The following is a 19,592-nucleotide window of genomic DNA, read 5'->3' as shown; positions in this document are numbered from 1 at the left end:
AGGCACCAACACATACGATGTTGTTATCAGGACTGAGTTTCAGCTGCTATAAATCCGCTCTTAACCAAAGCTGCAGAATATACAGTGAAGGCTCAGAAGCTCTCTCTTTATGCAGCTGGGAGTGCAAAGTACTTTATTGCTAGGGTACTTCTGTCTAGATAGCCATTACAGCTATAGAACTGGCTGCACATCAGACCCTTCCTCACTCTCCATGTGGCATCTCTTCCTCTGCCCTGTAACTGGTGCCATACTCTTCTGGTGGTGGCATGTCAGAACTCCCCTGCTTCAAGTTCCCCAGGGTCCAAGACACCAGCTTTCTGTGCAACAGCTGCTGCAGACAGCAGACGTGACCAAGTTTGGCATTTACATTTCCTGCTTCCAGGAGGCCATGATCAGAGCTGAAAACTACCAGCAGATGGCCTTCTTCATAACAGTGGGTCACTTTGTAAAACAACACTAGAAGGACAGATACTTACTCCACAGGCTTCACAGGCATTTTCTTTACCCAAAAGTTTGCTATCCCCACATGACAGCCTGGAAAGCCCCAATTTCACACACACTCACATGGGAGCCAGTGTCAGCCTGACATTGCTGAATGGGTTCTTCGGTGTTGCTGTCTCCTCTTCTAGACAGATTACATGCCAGAAAGCTACTTTACTCCTATTGTTTTGCCAGCCTCAGCTCTTCTGGGCAAACCAGTTTGCCCAGCTAAGTGGGAGGTGTAACAAGACCTGCCCACTTCACATAAAAGCCATCAAAAAATGCATTTCGGCTTTGGCTGCAAAGCCTCCAATGAAACAGAACCAAATTTGTTTGTAAAAGAACTCAAGCTCTAAACAGTCAAAATGCTGCAGTACAGCTCTGCTACGCAGAGACACGTCTTTCAGCTCTGCAGTTAAGAGCAGAAGTTCCTGAAGAAGGCTACATATCTTGCTTGCTCCACTAATGTCAACATGATACCAGACCCATACTTGTAAGTCACAGTACAGACACACTCCCCCTCAACCTGAGCAGACTTCACAGCTTGTAGCACACTTTCAGTCTGGCCCATCCAAACCTCCAGTTTTGATATAAACAGGTTCATCTATCCATGCTTCAGCAATAAATCTGGAAATCATGGCAGAGGAGCAGGGACTTCAGGAATTCAGCTGTCTCCCTGGGGCCAGAATTAAGGATATATGGAGAATACTCCCTACCCTAGTTCAGCCCTCTGTTTACTACCCCTTACTGGTACTTCAGGTAGGTAGTGATGAGGTTGCTTCCAAAAGTCCAAGGGCAGTTAAAGGATGAAGAGCACAAGTGGTTTTCTCCTCTATTGCACCAGTTGCAGGGACTGATGATGGGATTAACAGGAAGAGCCAGCAGGTTAACTCCTGGCTCCAAGACTGGTGTAACCAGAAGGACTTTGGTTTCTTTGATCATGGGTTGATCTATAGGACACCAAGCACGCTGGCAACAGGTGGAGGAAGCCTAACCTGAAGGGGAAGGATGATCCTGGGAAAAGAGTTAGCAGGGCTCATTGAAAGAGCTTAACTAGGTTTGAAGGGGATGGGGATGAAACCAGGCTCACTAGAGAGGAGCCTGGGAGCTGCATGCTAGTGCTGGTGGGTAAAAGTTTTCGCAAGGTCTTGCAGTCTGTTATCTCAATGGAGGTAGGGGATGATGATCCATGGGGTAGTGAAGACGTGAGGGGTAGTGAAAGGTTGGTAACTAGGGAAGTGTCAGAGCATGGTCAGGTGGGAACCAGGGCTTGTTCTCCAAAAAGGTGGCAGGACCATTAGTCCAGCTGAAGTGCAGCTACACCAATGCAATAAACAGAAGGAGCTGGAGGCCACTGTACAGCAAGAAAACTGTGACAGAGTTGCCATCACAGAAACGTGGTGGGAAGACTTGCACAACTGCAGTGCTGCAACTGCAGTGCTACCAACTTTTCAGAAGGGAGAGGAAAGGATGTAGAGGTGGTGAGGTGGCCCTCCATGTTAGGGATAGATTTGAATGCCTAGAACTTAACATTGAGAATGACACTGTTGAGTGTTCATGGGTTAGAATCAAGTGGAAGGCCAATAAGGTGGACATCATGGTGGGAGTTTGTTACAGACCCCCTCAACCAGGATGTAGAGGCTGATGAAATATTCTATAAGCAGCTGGCAGAGGCTTCGTGATCACCAGCCCTTGTTCTCATGGGGGACTTCAGCTTCCCAGATGTCTGCTGGAAATACAACCCAGCAGAGAGGGAACAGTCCTGGAGGTTCCTGCAGTGTGTGGAAGACAACTTCCTGAAACAGCTGGTGAGGAAGCCAGCTAGAGAAAGTGCCCTGCTGGACCTGCTGCTTGTTAACAGAGAAGGTCTTGTGGGAGATGTAAAGGTTGGAGGTCATCTCGGGCAGAATGACCACAAAATGATAGTTAACAATCACTGGAGAAGCAAGGGGGAAAGCCAGCAGAACTGCCACCTTGGACTTCTGAAGGGCAGTCTCTGGCCTGTTTCAGAGCATGGTTGAGTGTCCCCTGGGAGACAGTCCTGAAGGGCTAAGTAGCCCAGGAAGGCTGGTCATACTTCAAGGAGGAACTCTTAAGGGCACAGGAGAAGGCCATCCCCAGGCCAACAAGCAGACAGGGAAGAAGACCACCCCGGCTAAACAAAAAGCTTTGGCTGTATCTCAGGCACAAGAGGAAGGTTTACAGCCTTTGGAAAAAGGGGTTGGCAACTTACGAGGAATACCAAGATGTAGTGGAGCTATGCAGGGGGCAAGTTAGAAGGGCCAAGGCTCAAGCAGAACTCAGCTTGGCCACTGCAGTTAAAGAAAACAAGGTAAGCCTGAACCAAAGCCTGTTTCCAGCAGACAGAACCCAGCAGTAGAACTGTATCTTACTAGAAGCCACAGAAGCAGGTCAGATGTCTGTGTTTGTGTTCCTTTGGGAGAGAGACTACTTCACCTGCACAGAATGCAGCAGGACTAGATGCTTGTTTAGATCCAGGCTCAAAAAGAACTATCAGCATATGCTTAATGGGAAAGTGACTAAGCCTGGAACTCCACAAGATTATTAACAGCTCACACGCCAGAGGCAAACCATGCTGCTAGGAAGTAGAAATCAGTTTTCTCCAACATCTTCTGTTCCGTGGAACAACAAGAGGAAAGGTGATACTGAGCAAGAGGTTTCTTTTTAAGCAGCTGCTCCAGGTTCATCTATGCGTCTCTTGCTCCCACTCACATTGCACAGGATGGATACTAAAAAAATCTGGTTGGCTTGGAAATCAACCACAACCTGAAGATGTAAGGACAAATAAAGCAGAGAGGTAGAATCTGTCAAAACAAATTGCCACTACTCTGCTCCAATGTGCTACAAGATAAACACATTTTTGTCACCCATGCCCACCTACCTATTAGGGAACCAGGTCAGAAACACCCAAGAAGGGTATTCACACCACAAGCTCTGTTTACAGAACAGTAGCCTTGTGTAACTGTGGAGAGAAGTTACTTCTCATTTCTGTAGTGTGGCAATAGAAGTGCAAGAGAATTGCAAAATCATAGAATAATTCAGGTAGAACGGCACCATGGGAGGTATTTAGTCAAACCTGCTCAAGGCAGGGTCCGCTATGCAATCAGATCAGGTTGTTCAGAACTGTATCCAGGCATGAATTCACACAGGATAAGTCTGCAAAAGCGCCCTGGAAAACTGGCTCCAATGCTTGACTGTGTTTGCAGACAAAAAAAATAATTCCCATATCAAGTCGGAACCTCTCCTGATTCAACTTATGTCTCATCTTCCCATCAATCATCTACTCATTTGTGAAGAACCTGACTCTATCTTCTTTAAGATCTCATAGGCATTGGAAAGCTGCTATTACATCCCCCCTAAAGCTTTCTCTTCTCCGGGCTAACCAAGCTCAGTTCTCTCAGCATCACAAGTCAAGTGCTGTAGTTTTTTGTAATTTTGATGGCTCTATGCTGACATCAACATTTATCAACATCTTACTTTGCATCAGGATACCGGACACAGCATTACACATATTGTCCAAGAAGTGTGAAGTGAAGAGGAACAGTCACTTTGCTTGGTCTACCAGCTATGCCCCAGTTCACACAGGCCAGGATGCTGCTAGCCATCATCACTGCCACAGAGCACTACTGGCCACATCTAGTCCATCTTCCCCTGGACTCCTTAAGTCCCTTCCAGCTAAGCTGTAACCCAGCAAGTCTGCCAGGCCTCAGTCCATATCACTGCAGGGGTTAGTCTGCTACAGATGCAGGTCTTTGACTTTGTTTTGGCTGGATTTTCTAAGCTTTTTGTCAGCCCATTTCTCCAGCCTGCCCAGGTCTGTCTAAATGGCAGCTCTTCATGAACTTCATGCGCTTCGTGAAGTGCAGTAACTCTCTTCCTCCTCTGGGTTACTGATGAAGATGCTGAACAGGAAGAGTTCCAGAACTGGTCCCCTGAGGACTCACACTTGTAACCAGACTCCAGGAAGAGTATGAATCACTGAGCTGTAACTACCCTTTGAGGTCAATGATCCTGACAGGTTTTCAGGCATCTAGTAGTCTACCCATCTAGGCTACAGCATGCCAAACCAGGTAACACAGCTGGTGCCACAGCAAAACATTTAAAGCTGAAGTAAACACAGCTCTCCTTCCATTAACAGATCTAGTAGTTTCAATGCAGAAAGCAAACAGGTTTGTCAAGCAGGATTTACCCAGGGTAAATGTACACTGACTACTGATCATTGCTCTCAGACTTCTTCCACACTGCCTTCCAGAGCCACATCTCTTCCCCTTTTCTCCTCATCTCTACAAACATCACCACACTTAACTCTCCTTTCCAAGCTTTCTGCCAAACTGTCTCCTAGAAAAGAAAGGGAACAACCCTGCTTCTAGCCACAGCTTTTCAGTAGAACATGCCACTGACAGTTAAACCACAGAGTGCGTATAACTCTAGCACCCCACAAGAGCAGACTGGAACGTGGTCAAATAAACTTACCCAGCTGGGCACACAGTGTGTCTATGAAAGAAAAAGCCCTAGCCTTTAGAATCACATCCTTACTGAACTAAGCTCCCCTCACTTATGCAAAGCAACGGAACAGAAACAATGGCACTGCAACCAGCACCAAGTGCAGACAGTCACTGAGACAGAAAATGGTTTGTCAGATGTCCTTCACTGACAAGTTTTGATGTTGGAGACTTCAGCAGTTCAAAAGGATTAATCTAAACCCAAGTTCTTCATATGCATAGAAATGCTGTTGTCATGAAAATAATCCAAGTAAGAAGAAACTCATCACTGAGTAGACAAAGAGTGGGAGAAAGTTTTACTGACATGATGCAAATACTGAGATGGTTGACAAAAGGTCAGCTGAAACACCAAACAAAAAGTGCAATGTTCAACATTTCTGCAGCAGGTGAACATTTGAGACTACCCACGTGCTTTTCAGAGATTTCTCCCCCCATACATATCAAAAGAGCAGCAATATTTGAATTCTCCAAAGGCAAGTACATATGCTGTGACTGTGAGAGAATTTCTTGGTTTGGATCTAGGAAACCTACCTGCCAGAGCTGGGATGGTGACTTTGTTCCACTCCCATGGCTGATCATACTCATCTGCAGGCCTGTCATCATCCTGTGGCAATTTGCTTTCTCGTAAATGGTGACTCACCACACTTTCAGAATCGGATTCCACACCACTGCCTTCTGGTTCATAGGGTGTGTCATAGAGTTGCATGTTTTTCTGATGGGATTTCATGCATTCCTGCTTCTGAAACTCTAGTGATAAGAAAGAAAAAACGCATCAGCATCACTACTATGACTTAGCATAATAGTAATTTTAGAACATTCAACTTCCATCCATTCCTTAATAGCACATAATTATACACATGGCAAGGTTGCACAAGACTTTTAAATTCTATCTCTACATTTGGTAACTGGCTGAAAGTAAAAAAAGTTTGCTTCAGCTAACAGCCACAGCACAGTCTCATGCTTTCAGCCACATTCCCCAGCTTGCATGAACCAGATTTCAGGAAGCACATGATCCCTGTCAGCCTGTGTAGAGCACACTTCCAAGCAATTGTACATAAGTCTCCAAAATGTTGAAATTTGGGTATGCAGTTAACTCTTTAAGAGAAGATAATTCAGAAGAGCAATGCAAAGATCACAAAAAACCCCTCACAGTATAATTACACATGTTGATAAAAAGATTCTCTGCAGTTACTTCTGCAGAACACCAGCAGAAAATGCGTAGAACTAGAGCAAGAACACTAAATAAAAGCACGGGTAACTAGAGCTTAGGACACATTATATTAATCAAAAAGTAAAAGTGTTGAAGCTTCACAGAAAGGAATTTTGTACTGTCCTCCTGAATGCAGCAAACCAAAACTGCACTTTGTTAAGAGGAATACAGCTAGGAGATTGAGGGGCAAGATGTCATGTCTTTATGCTTGGCCCCAAGGGGGCTACAGACACCAAAAAGTGGGTCCTACGGTGCTGAGCCTGCATACTCCCTACAAGGAGAGTGTGAGGAGAGAGCTAGTTCATAAAACTAGAAAGGAGCCAGCGCAGAGGTACCAAGACAGCACAGTCCTGGTGCCTATGATACAGAGAGATGGTTTTGGTTAGTCGGATGAGAAGGTCAAAGGGGATTTAACAGCTGCTCTCAGCAGCCTGAAGGGCAATCAGAGCCAAACCCTTCTCACAGAATGTCAGAAGATACAATAAGGACCAAGACATGAACTGTAGCTTGACAGATCCCAGTGGGACACTGCGGGAAACTTCTTCCCTAGAGTGCAGTGCATCCCTAGAACAGCTCACCAGGTAGGTCATGGGAGGTATCTCCATTGTTTGAAGTTTGCCAAGTCTTGGCTAGCCAAATCACAGACTCACTCTGGTTGGAAAAGACCTTTATGATGATGGAGACAGGGTCACCATCTACTGACACAAAATTGGATGGAGTGAGTGATAGAACAAATGGCTGTGCTGCCATTCAGAATGACCTCGAGATGCTGGAAAACTGAAGACTAAATGGCTAAAATGCAGCTCAGCAGAGAAGGAACTTGGGGTCCTGTATGACAGCAAGTTGAATATGAGCCAGCAATGCACCCTCATGGTAAAGAAGGCCAATAATAATCTGGGCTGCATTAGGAAAAGTGTTGAAAGCAGGTCAAATGAAATTATTCTTCCCTTCTATTCAGCATTAGTGAAACCACATCTGAACTGCTAGGTCAAATTTTTCATCTCCCCAGTGCAAAAAAGACAGACATATTAGAGTAAGTCCAGGAAAGAACCAAGAAGCTGTTAATGAGACCGGAGCTTTTTTCACATAAGGAGAAGCTAAGAGAGGTGGGACTTGTCAGTGTGAAGAAGATAAAATTTCCGTGGGGACCTTATCAATGCATATAAATACCTGATGCAATAGAATGAAGATGGAGCCAGACTTTTATTGGCAGAGCCCAGACAGAACAAGAGGCAAAAGGCACAAATCAGAATACGCTAAATTCCATCTGAACACAAGAGAACACATTTTTACTGTAACAATGGTCAAACACTTGAACAGGTTGCCCAGAGAGGCTGTAGTCTCCTTCTGTGGAGATACTTAAGACCTGACTAGATATAACAGTGGGTAAACTGTTCCAGCTGACCCTGCTTGAGCAGGGCTTTTCCTTAGACAATATCAAGAGGTCCCTTCCAAACTCATCTGTTCTGTTATTACCCTGACCCCTGCAAGGACAAAACAAGAATTTCACTAATTGCAGTGAATCACAAGAAAAATCATAGAATCACAGAATATGTGGGGTTGGAAGGGACCTTTATATAAAGGTCATCTAGTCCAGCCTCCCCCCCCAGCAGTGCACAGGGGCCTTTTTGACTAAATCAGGTCTTTCAGAGCCTCGTCAACCCTGACCTTGAATATTTCCAGGGATGGGGCCACTACAACCTCTCTGGGCAACCTGCTCCAATGCTTCACCACCTTCACTGTAAATATCTTCTTCCTAATGTCTAACATAAATCTACCCTGCTCTAGTTTAAGGCCATTGCCCCTCGTCCTATTGCTACAAGCCCTTGTAAACAGTCCCAGTTTTAAGAATAATCTGTATTAAAAAGAACACAGCTGATACTCTCTTGAATGCTCCTGTATCAAAAAGATAGAAAAGATAAACGTTTTGCTCCTTCCAAAGTCAGGAATGTGATATGCATCTGTCTGTCCTTCAGTACTGTAAGGCCAGTCACTGCTGCACCTGGAGGTGTGCAATTCTGAGGAACAGAAGTTCTGATTTTTCCAAATCAAAGACTTTAAAAAAAAAAACACCACAAAGCAAAGCAAACAAAACCATTCATTTTAAGTGCCAAACTCAACTACATGGTGGGTTTTTGGTGTGTGAATATATTTCACTACAGGAGCCTATGAACAGCAATTTTCTTTTACCCTCAGGACCAAACCATCAGACTACACAGAAAATATTACTTGTAAAGAGAAGGTAATACTGTACTGATTTATGGTTCGTGTTCAGGGACCCCAATTCCAAACGTTACAAATATTGGGTCCTAAATCAGAAAAGTTTTGACAGGAAAAAAATAAAATCCAGGAAGAGCAAAGAAGTGCAACAAGGAGTAATATACATACATGCATATAAAAAAACACGTGTGTATACACATATGGACTTACAAGCACATACATACATCTGCTTTTACAAAGCTTGAAAGTTCCTCTTTTACTTAGTATATTGGAAAACAAATTTTAATAAAAGTTAAATCAGCGTTTGGAGATATTAGAGGATATATCATCAAGAAAACAGAACAGCTAAGAAGGCAATAAAAGGACACTTTGAAGAGACAGTATTACAGGCTTACAGAACACAACAAGTGAGCTTCTGCAGGTTTCCTCCCAAGAGGATGCAACAGACAACAAAACTACTAGATTCTTCTACAATGTACAGATGCCAATAGATATTTCCTTAATCTCAAACTAAAACATGCAATAACAAAAGGTCAGCCAACATAGCTGCACTTAAAAAAAAAAGTTCTGACTACATAAAAGCACCTGTTTTCTCAAATCAAGCACACCTGTAGGAGTCATCAGGTAGTAATAAACTCAACACCATTTTATGGCTCCTTTGCAGCATTGCTTTGTATGAAACAGGATACAAGCTAAATGTAGGAGTCCCTCTGCAACAGTTGTGTAAGCAATGTCAGATACAGAAAGGTTCCCTGAAGTTAAGCACTGGTAAGAGAGTTTTTGCTTTCCTGTCTGATGAAAGAAAATGAGCCATAGACTCCACTGGGCAGGTTGGGAAGCAAAGGCAAGTTCCTGCATTATAGTATGAACATATTTTGCTTGCCTACATCCATCCAATATGCAGAAACAGTCTTATTCTCCAGGAGACAAAGTACTAAGTCATATGAATCTACTGACTTTTTCAGCCTCTACTGGGAAAGCTTTTTAACATTTCACACACAAGGAGTTCACAGCACATGAGCTTCCTTACCACTCAGACAGAAAATGGCAATCTACACATGCCCCACTGATTTATAATGTAGTTAGATACAGAAACATTAACCTAACTGACTGCAGCATAGTAAAGCTGTTTTGATTCACCAGTCTATCAGATTCCAAAGAGTACTGACCCACACATACCAGGTGCAGTTCTGATAAAGCAGACTCATTTCCACTTCAGCTAGAGATTGCAGCACTGGTGTAGGATTTTAAATGACAATCCTACCAGCTCCTCAGCTAGTTTCTTTACCACCAAAGCCCTATCCTACTGAGCCATGAATGTAGCAAGCTGGAAACAGCACTGTCATGCAAGGCCAACTTTTGAAAAGCTAGCAATGAAAATTACTTTTAATAAATGTACAAAGACTATCAACACCCTTTCTCCCCGAGAAGCTGTTGAGGATTTAGAACTGAGCTGGCAATTAAATGAATGATGGATGCCATGAACCCCTCTCCCTTCCCAGACGGAAAGGAAAAAGAAGGGAGAGACTTACAGGTTGGAAACTAAACTACACAGCTTTAGTGAAACATTAATGATGCAAAAGAAAATAATGAAATATGAAAAAATACGTACAAATCCACCATCGTGCTCCCCCCAGTCACCAACAAGGCTCTAAGACAGGCCCTGGGAAAGTTCTAGACTGAGCTCCTGCAGGCAGCAGCAGACAGGAGCTGCATGCAGAATGCATGGGTTCAGGAATACACGGATCAGGATCAAAGGCAGACAAACAGATGGAGTCCTCCCAGGACACCAGCCTTGGGCAAAGAGAGCTTGACCCTCATGATTCCTCAGCTTTACATAGAGTGTGACACGTAAGGGACAGAATGCTGCATTTGGTCCATTTGGGTCACTTGTTCTGTCTGCTCCTCCCTGCAGGAGGGTTGCAAGTGTGGCCCCTTTTCCCCCCTTTTGTTTCTGGCACACAAGAAGTGGAGCAGAACCAAGCAGTGACCCTGGTTTCTCTAGGAATCAGTCTAAGCAAGAACTTATCTGCTTACCGTTCTCCAGCCACAACTATAAACATCCAGTGTTATACATCCTAGGAGCAGACATTGACTGAACAACATGCTGTTAATTTCAGCAGGTGCAGTCACTTAGAAGAGACTTCACTGACAAGTAAAATGTCTAAAAGGAAAATTGGTTCTGGCTCAAACCAGGACAGAAGTGTAAGAGCAGAAGTCAGGACACATGACAGAATTCTGCTGCTGGGATTTTACACAGCACATGCAGTTGCACCCATCTCCATTCAACAGTGCAAAACTCAATGTAGAGTTGGTGATACTTCTTGTATCGGTGGATGGAGTTTCACCCTAACCTAAACCACAAATGGCAATGGTCCTAAACCCAACAAAGAGCTGTTGAAAGAAAAGAAGCCCTTGAATGAAAGGACAATGGTTTTTCAAGGTCATCTGTGCTCTTTGTTCAGCTACATAGCTAATTTAGTGTTTAAGGCCAGACCAGATCGGGCTTTGAGCAACCTGACCTAGTGGGAGTGGGTCCCTGCCCATGTCCCTGCTATCTTTAAGGTCCCTTCCAACCCAAAACATTCTATGATTCAATGATATAATTTGAAGAAAGCTCAGCAGATTGTTCATTCATTCATTTAACACACATTAACATGTAAACACTGCTGGAATAGAACTGTACAGAGCACAGCTATCAGCTTTTAAGAATTCCTGCTCCCTGTCTCTGAATTCAGACTACAAGTGTCCTCCAGATGGTTGCTTCACTTATGCCCCCTTCTCAGAAGCCAGCACATACACAACTACAATCCTAGTGACCTGCATTTAGCTTCCTGCTAATCACCTAAAAATGCAACCACTAAACAAATCTAACTACAGAGCTTATAAAACTATAAGCAACCTAGAGCAAATACGACTGTGATGCTATTCTCACTTAGAACTCTTGTATCATTCAAATCTACTAGGTAATTCCAGCTGTAAGGATCTTAGCAACTTAATCTGAAAAACACAGAACTTTCTGGTATTGAGTTTTCAAGGCACAAGATACTAAACATTCATCATCAGAAAGGTTTAGATGTTTAATTACAGTGAGCAAGCAAAGAACAACCCCTTGCTACAGTCCACTACTTGCATCTTTCCCTCTTGTATAAACATAATGCCACACAGGGAGAGGGAGTGTTTCAGCAGTGAGGGAACAGCATTTGTTCCCATCTTCAACTAGGGTAGTGAGAGCTGAGTCATGAGCAGCACAACTTTTCAAATGTGGATTCAAACACTGGAAAGTGTTCGGAGGGCTTTCTGTAACAAACTGGCTTTCTTTAAACAAGGAAAAAAAAAAAAAAGAAAAAGTTTGTGGACACCAGCCACTCATATTCCTTGCATTCTCACCTGTCACTGAAAACAGGCTGAGGCTTACATTGAGAGGTACTGGTGAATGCCTGATGCATCTCTACAGACATTATCCTGATGTCCTTGCTGGCTGTAGTAGCTGAAGGCCACATCAGAGCCAGCTCTGAACACAGAAAGCCAAGCTTCTTCTGAAGTTGTTCTTGCCCTCTTTCATGGAACAGGTGTTGCTGAGTGAGCCCAAACCCCTGCTCTCCACATGCTCTGCTCAAGGCTTCCAATGGAGATCCACAGAACTGGCATGTAACCACATGAAAGGGCAGTGAGCAGTTTGTACCAGGCATATGGGGAGGCTACACATCAACCAATAACTTGCCAGTTTGCCAGAGGCATAAGACAGATGCTAAAGAAGTCATCACTCTGACACAAGAACATTTACTCCCATTGAATCAATTTCCTTTCCTCCTCCATAAACATGACAGAAATACTTAGCCAACTGCTTACTTATTCCAAGACTCACCAGTAACATTTCTTTTAACGCCTATCTTGGCAAGATAATGTGGAAACATTTTGTAACTCATGCTGCAGAATTCTCATTGTGTTAGAATAAAGTTTTTTCACCACAAAAGCTGAGATTTTACCTCTGCTCAAATTTCACCTCTGGCCACCCAGGGCCAAACTGCAGCCTCATCTGCTTCCAGGTCTAGCTGAATACCCCCATCCACTGGGACACGAGAGAACACCAATACATTCAAATAGCAGGGAGAGCTGTTTTCCTTTGAGACCACAGCAACTGCCTATCAATGCTCACGATTCCAAATTTTTTCAGCAGGAAACCCTGCATATTACAAGGTCTTTCCTCATTTTTCCTTCTGAACAGAAGCCAAGTGACTCAGAAGTGAAAAACTTTCCAGGAATGCAAAACAGAAATTTTTTTCACCTGCCTTGGTGTGAGAGCTTGGCATAACCTCTTGATATGAAAGGTATTATCTTGAGACAGCCTACATCATGACAGAAATCCTACTGAAGTCCAAGTATGACTCATTACCCTAGGAAGAAGCATACAAAGCAGCTTTACATTCCAACATTCACAAAGAAAGAGTATGAGGTCAGTGAGAGCAAGGGCCGGAGGAGAGAAGTCCCTTTACGGTAAGTACCAATAAAGCAGCATCAAATAATATTAATATATTAAACAGAATGTACGGAAATAAAGCAAACAAACAAGCCTTAACCTCCCCAAGAAGAGAGGAAGTATAGGTATCTCTGAAGGGTGGGGAGAGGCAGGTGCTGATGGAGTCAAGGAGACTGATAAAAAAAAAATAGATGGAAAGAAAACCTAAATCCTGGTGGATTGGATGAACACCAGCACTATTTCTGAAGGACATGAAAACTGTCTTTGGGGACAGATTTCTTTTATAGCAGAGGCAAATAAATAAAAAATTCGATTTCTTCAGTTCCCTGAAGGCAGAAGTTTATTCTACCAAGCTTTCTCTCTCAACACCTAATTTTCTGTTAAATAAGCAGTGATTAAACATTACAACTGCCACCTTGAAATTAATAATTTCTGCCAACTTTACTTAGAGGTGCTTTGATGCTTCTTAACTACTCACAGATAGCATTTCTCAGAAAGACAAAGAAGAGGAATGGAAATGCTTTTTTTCATTAGAGGAAGAGAAAAAGAATCCAGAGGAGAAAAACATTCCAGATTCTGTACATTTACTGCTGCTTCACCAACAACTAACTCCAGAGTTGTTACAGCCAGTTGCACCATAATACAACATTAGTTGTTTGCTTGTAGGTTTTCTGGACTCTTCTAATTAGGAGCACTAACATTTGGGATTCAAGGATTGTTCCATGGGCTAAATGGATCAATTCAAGTGACAACAACGCAAAACAGAGACTTTAGCTGGATTGAAATCCATGATTCTCATTCCATACAATGAAGCTTTTACCTGCATAAAAGATAATTCATTTCTTGTGGTAAATGGGAATGGATGCGCTCTTGGAAACAATAGTGCAGGCAGGTGTTACATACACCTGTTAGCACAATGGTTCTCACAAGCCCATGACATAAATTACAGTGTTCCAAATTTTTTTTCCAAGATCAGCACAAACAAAATCCATTATCCTTGAAAGAAATTCTGATACCAACGTGGTGGCTATTTTAAACAAGCTAATGGTCTCCAGTGTCAGAACAGTGATGCTTGCAGCAAGTATGACTACTATTCCCTGCAGTTAGATCAGTCTTGCTACTCATGGCTGCTACTGATGATCACAACACCATTGCCAGCCTTCTTCAGGCACACCATCTCACCCCTCACCATGAATCACCTTGACAGGGGGAAAAAGGGGAAGAAGAACCCATTCGTGATCTAAATGCGATTCAACACTTACACAGAAGGAAGGTATTTTCTTAAATCTTGTCTGCCTGTGAGAGTCTCTGCTTTCTGAAAGCATACTCAAAAGCTCTGACCAAGATAAGCACTGATCAAAAAGATTTTTAGTAAGCGTAAACATTCATCTGTATGTCGTGGTTTGGGCCTAACCAGACAACAAAGAACCAGCCCTGTGACAGCTCACTCAACTCTCCCCTCCCCAAACACACACACTGTGAGATAGGGAGGACAAAGGCCAACTAGAAGCTCATGGGTTGAGAATAAGGACAAGGAGGGTTCTTCACCGATTAAGGTTCCGGGCAAAACAGACTCAACTTGGAGAAAAATAATAATTTAATTTCACACTAATCACACACACACAGAACACAGACAACACAAAGAGGAGGGCTTGCATATGTTACCCCCACCCCTCCCTTCTTCCTGGGCCCAAATCACTTTGTTCCTGGTTTCTCTCCCTCCTTCCCCCCAGCGGCACAGGGGGACAGGGGATGGGGTTTAGAGTCAGTTCACAGGCTGGTGGTTCCTGCTGCTCCTTCCTCCTCAGGAAGAAGGATTCCTTACAGTCCTTCCCTGCTTCCCCATGGGGTCCCTCCCATGGGAGAGAGTCCTCCACGAACCTCTCCTTCATGAGTCCTTCCCACGAGGTCTGGAGCTGCTCCAGCCTGGGCTTCCCACAGAGTCACGGGCTGCTTCGGGAACAGTCAACTCTCCTGCCACGGGGGCTTCCAAAGCTGATTAATCCAAGTCCACAGACAGCAAATCCAAGTTCACCCCTCCCCTTCAGGGAATGTTCCACCACGTTCCTCCATGAGTGCAGGGGGACAGCTGCCATCTCGCGGTGGGTTGTAGGGAAATTTCTGCTTGGGCACCTTCTTCCCCTTCTTCCTCACGAACCACAGGCACTGCTCTGCCTCTTCAGCTCAGCTCTTCCTCTTCAACTGCTGCTCTGCTCAGCTCTTATCTCAGTTCTTTCATAGGTTAATCGCTGAGGTGCTTCATTTGTCTCTCCAATGGCTCCTTAACCGGTTTTGGAGCTGGGTGGAGTGTCTCCGCTTCTTAAGAGAGCCACCTCAAAAACCCACTAAAGCAAACCAGCACACTATATTTATACCTTCAAGATGATATTGCATGGGATATATACATGTAAACAGAAGTGATTTTTTTAAAACCAAGAGAAGAATATTCAACCAATTCGCCAATGGCTGGAAGTTTAAATTCAATGAGAAATACCCAGAGACAAATTATTTTCTCTGCATGTAACTAAATTTGCACATGGCCTTACCTGGAATGGGGGAGAGGGCACAGAAGAAGGAGAGGTGGATAGGAATTGCTCAGGAAAAACTCGAGGACTCAGCTGTGCTATTACACTCTTCTGACATTGCAGCCCATCCTAGCAAAGCCCAACTGACAGACCATACAAGAACTGCATCAGCACAAGAGCCACAAAACCCATTGCTTCTTCACATAGCTTTTGAAATTACCAACTGCACAGAAATTTAATTCAGAATTCAAAGGAAGCCCAGAGTTCCTCCAGGCAAGTCTCATTTCCCCCTAGCTCACCCAGTTTGTTCTTAATTGCCAGTCTGACCTACAACAGCAGCAGTTTTGCACACCTACATCCTGTTTCATAAACCCAAGCTTTATGTGAACTCTCCCACTCTAAGCCACCAACACATGAAGCCGAACAAGGTAGAGCCAAGAACAAGCTCAGATGAAAATGCAGAAATTCCATATTCTTTTTGCACACATTGATATCGCTGAACAAATTCACTCGCAGTAGCACAACACTATCCAGCAGCAAGGAAAAACACACTCTAGGCTTCCTAGATAGATCTTTGCTTGGCTAGGCATGACAGAAAAAATAACCATGTCAGCACACCAGCACACACCAAAACAAGAATAGGTTCACCTGAACGCATCCTGAAAGGTCAGACTGCTCCTGCAGAAAATACCTCTAATAAGTTTAGCAATCAGAATGGTAATGAACAGCTGAATTTTCATAGGTACTTGGTTCCTCCAAAACAGCACTTTCGGAGCTCTTCATTGTCAGAAACCAGAGGAGAGAAGCAGTATGTTGTTGCCAGTCTACATAAAATGCACAGTGCAGTTCACTGCTGTGAAGCCACAATAAGATGTCGATACGATGGTATGACAAGATGCTCAGGCTCTGTGGCAAGCAGGCACAGAATTGTTTCAACTTTCATTTACTTTTAAGAATATTAAAAAACTGCTCTGGTTTAGGTTACAAACCAAAAAAGATGCAGGAGAAACTGTAGCTATTGCATTACAGCTAATGTCAGAAACATACTACATTCACTCATGTTTTGCCACTAGAGACTTGCAGAGTTTAGATGCAAAGCCAGCCAGCAAAAATTCTGACCATTTACCAGCAAGCAAAACACAAAGACGACAAAATATCATAGCTGAAAGGGTATCTTTCTTATTCCTTTCAAGAAGTGTTGTGTTTGCTTCATGACTTTCTGTACCATCTTCTTTCAGCTTAAATTTCTGTACAGTATAAAGAAAAAAACAAAGTGACTGGAGTAGGAGAGCAATGTCATATGAAGAGATGCCTGAAAAAATACATCTGAGAAAAAAAAACCCTCACTAGTTAAAAGAAAAAAAGGACTCCCAGTAAGACCTTTGACTTGAGCACAGGTAGCTGGGAAAAGGCTAGAAATTCCTTCTGACTTTGTGCTGCATGTAATGTCCACTAGTTTTCTTAAAAAAAAAAATAAAAATCTGGGATAGTGTGGAAAATATTTATTCTCCGAGTTGCCACCCTGATAATAGCTTATTAAATAAAATGCTGCTTTTAAACATTTTCACATGGGCTTCAAACAATTCCTTTGACTAGAAGCCTATTTGCAAAAGGACAAGAGGAAAGAGAAGAGGAAACCAAAGGATAACTTTGAAGAAGAGGCATATGAGTGTGACATGGGACTTTTGTCTCACTTTTTTCTGAAGTGCCACCAGTCTCCTTTTTTTTCTTTTTGCCTCATTGTTCCAGCTCCAATTAACAAATCCCTGTAAAGCTCATCAGCAACAATGTCTCGCCCAAGCTGCTGACTCTTCATTTAACAAATTCTCTCCAATCTTCTTTTGAGCAATGCTGCAGAAGAACAATACAGTTGGGACACTTGGGAAGATTGAGAGCTGAACTGGTAAGTCAGCAATATGTACCACTGATATCCTCCACTGAATAAAGTAACACTCCTCCCAAGCAGAGCCCACAGCAAGAGTTTTACTTTCCTCTTCCATGCAGACCACAGTCCGAATTAGTCACCTACACCTCCATCACATTTGCGGCTCGAAAGCACACAATTCCTGCCAACAGAAATTCCAGGCATGCACATAAGGCCCAGTCCAGACTGCAAGCCCATCTGCTCCTCCATCCCAAGAAGGGATAGTGAACAGCTGCAGGAATCACACACACTGCTGCAACAGCATGCTTTCAGCATGTACATCCAGTGTTACCTCCAGAAAACTGGGACTTTTATGGATGAGCCCCTGCTCAAGTTTTATTTCAGCACGTTGCTTCTTTATGCCTCACAAGCATCTGTCCGGTCTTTCCAGTGACTAAATTTTAAAAGACTGAGAGCACCCCTGACATTGTGGCAAAGCTGGAAAGGGACTAAGACCAAACAAACCAAACAAACATGGATTCCTATAAGCTAGCCTGGGATATCCCTATTCTCACAGGCATTTTTCACTTCTGGAGAACAGCTATAGATGACCTGCAGGATCACAGCATATATTAGGTTAAACAAGATCTTAGGAAGTCATCCTGTTCAATCTCGTATTCAGAGCAGGATCAGCTAAGAGGTCAGATGAGGTTACTCAGGTTCTGATTCCTAAGTCGAGTCTTTAAAAACACCAAAGATGGGGACTACACAATCTCACTGGACAACCTTCTCTACCATTTGACTGTCTTCACAATGAGAAGTATTTTCACTACATTCAGTTGGAACCTCTCATTTCAGTTTATGTTCACTGCCTCTCACCCTTTCCGGGAATGGAAAGGATAGAACACTGATGAAATCCGAAGAAATCAAAGACTACAGAACTCTGCTTTCAAGAAAAATGCAAAACAGTTTCATTCTTAAGTTATCTGATCCAGTTTAAGGGCTTACACAACTCATACGAATATATACACGACAGGGAGAAGCTCCCCTAGCTGCCTCATGCACCATGTTCTACATAGGAGAATACTTTGCAGTGAACTGATACTAATCTTTTCTATCTCATTGGACGGCTGGAGCAGTGAGAAATCTTCAAATTCAACACAGTTGGCACAAGAGGGCAGGGGCTGGGGGAGGAAGGTAGCAGCTACATGGGAGGGTAATGAAAATTACCTTGAACAGAGAAGCAGTAAATTTCTTAATCCAGTAAGATATAAATTGAGAAAACAAGGAGTTCTTACATCCTGGTAACCAAAAGATTTCCAAGATTTCCAGTGAATTCAAACTTCACTGAATTCTTCTCACTCTAGGGTCACAGTTCTCTTTTTTGTATTTCTAAAAAGACAGCTGCCAGAGTTCTAAAAAACGTCAATTTATAGTCAGGTTTGTGATTCAGGTTTCAACATTTAGTCCATTTCCAGACTATACAGAGTCACAAGAGCAAGACAAGAGTGTTGAAAGAGGGGGAAAAAAGTAAAAAAAAACGAACAGAACAAAACAAAACAAAGGCCTTTAAAACACAGCTTAAACCCATTCTGGACAATATGTTTGTACACTGAAACTAAGCAAGAAAATCCTGTGCATGCAACAGATGCACTGAGTAGCAAGACACAGGGTCTCACTCTAACTCATACCCCAGACCAAGTTTAAGGGATGGTTACTCTTTCTAGAAGATGCCAGTTTTACAGTTACCCACATGTACAGAGTAGAGATGAAGAGTTAGGTTTTTATTTTCAAGAATCTATTGTTATGCACTATCCAGAGCAGCAAACACTGTCATAATATTAAATACTTGAGAGAATGCCTTAAATTATTTTAGGGGAGGAGACAAATCTAAACATAGAGGAATGCTATTTGTATTATGCATAGCTGGTTTCCATCCTCAGTTATGCATCTAGTTATAGATGCCACAACACACCACAGTCTCTCCCAATATGAAAAACGAGACCTTATAAATTCTGGCCTTATCTCTTTACATTCACTGATGGGGTGTGAAGTGCCCCATGAAGACAGGGAGAGAAGTACTGATCACTGTGGCAACTGGTCATGGATATAAAGTGAAATGGTTTTAGAGCACATCTGAGATCTAATGCTTTGCACAGACAGAAGATCACAGAATCACAGAATCTTATAGGTTGGAAGGGACCTCGAAAGATCATCTAGTCCAACCCCCCTGCCAGAGCAGGATCCCCTAGAGCACATCACACAGGAAAGCATCCAGGAGGGTTCTGAA

The 19,592-nt window shown here is 43.2% G+C and overlaps 1 protein-coding gene across 3 annotated transcripts in view; it reads right to left on the bottom strand.

The window, feature by feature from the left end:
- SHB (SH2 domain containing adaptor protein B) overlaps positions 1-19,592 on the bottom strand; it is a 69,591-nt gene that overhangs the window by 20,359 nt on the left and 29,640 nt on the right. For all 3 annotated transcript variants that reach the window (XM_051643111.1, XM_051643110.1, XM_051643112.1), the window contains exon 3: positions 5,535-5,750. In XM_051643111.1, the coding sequence (XP_051499071.1) occupies positions 5,535-5,750 (216 nt within the window). The remainder of the gene's footprint in view (positions 1-5,534; positions 5,751-19,592) is intronic.

The sequence above is a fragment of the Apus apus genome, chromosome Z (genome assembly GCF_020740795.1).
Source record: "Apus apus isolate bApuApu2 chromosome Z, bApuApu2.pri.cur, whole genome shotgun sequence".
In the NCBI taxonomy this organism is placed as follows: Eukaryota; Metazoa; Chordata; class Aves; order Apodiformes; family Apodidae; genus Apus; species Apus apus.
This window is presented reverse-complemented; position numbering and strand designations above follow the sequence as displayed.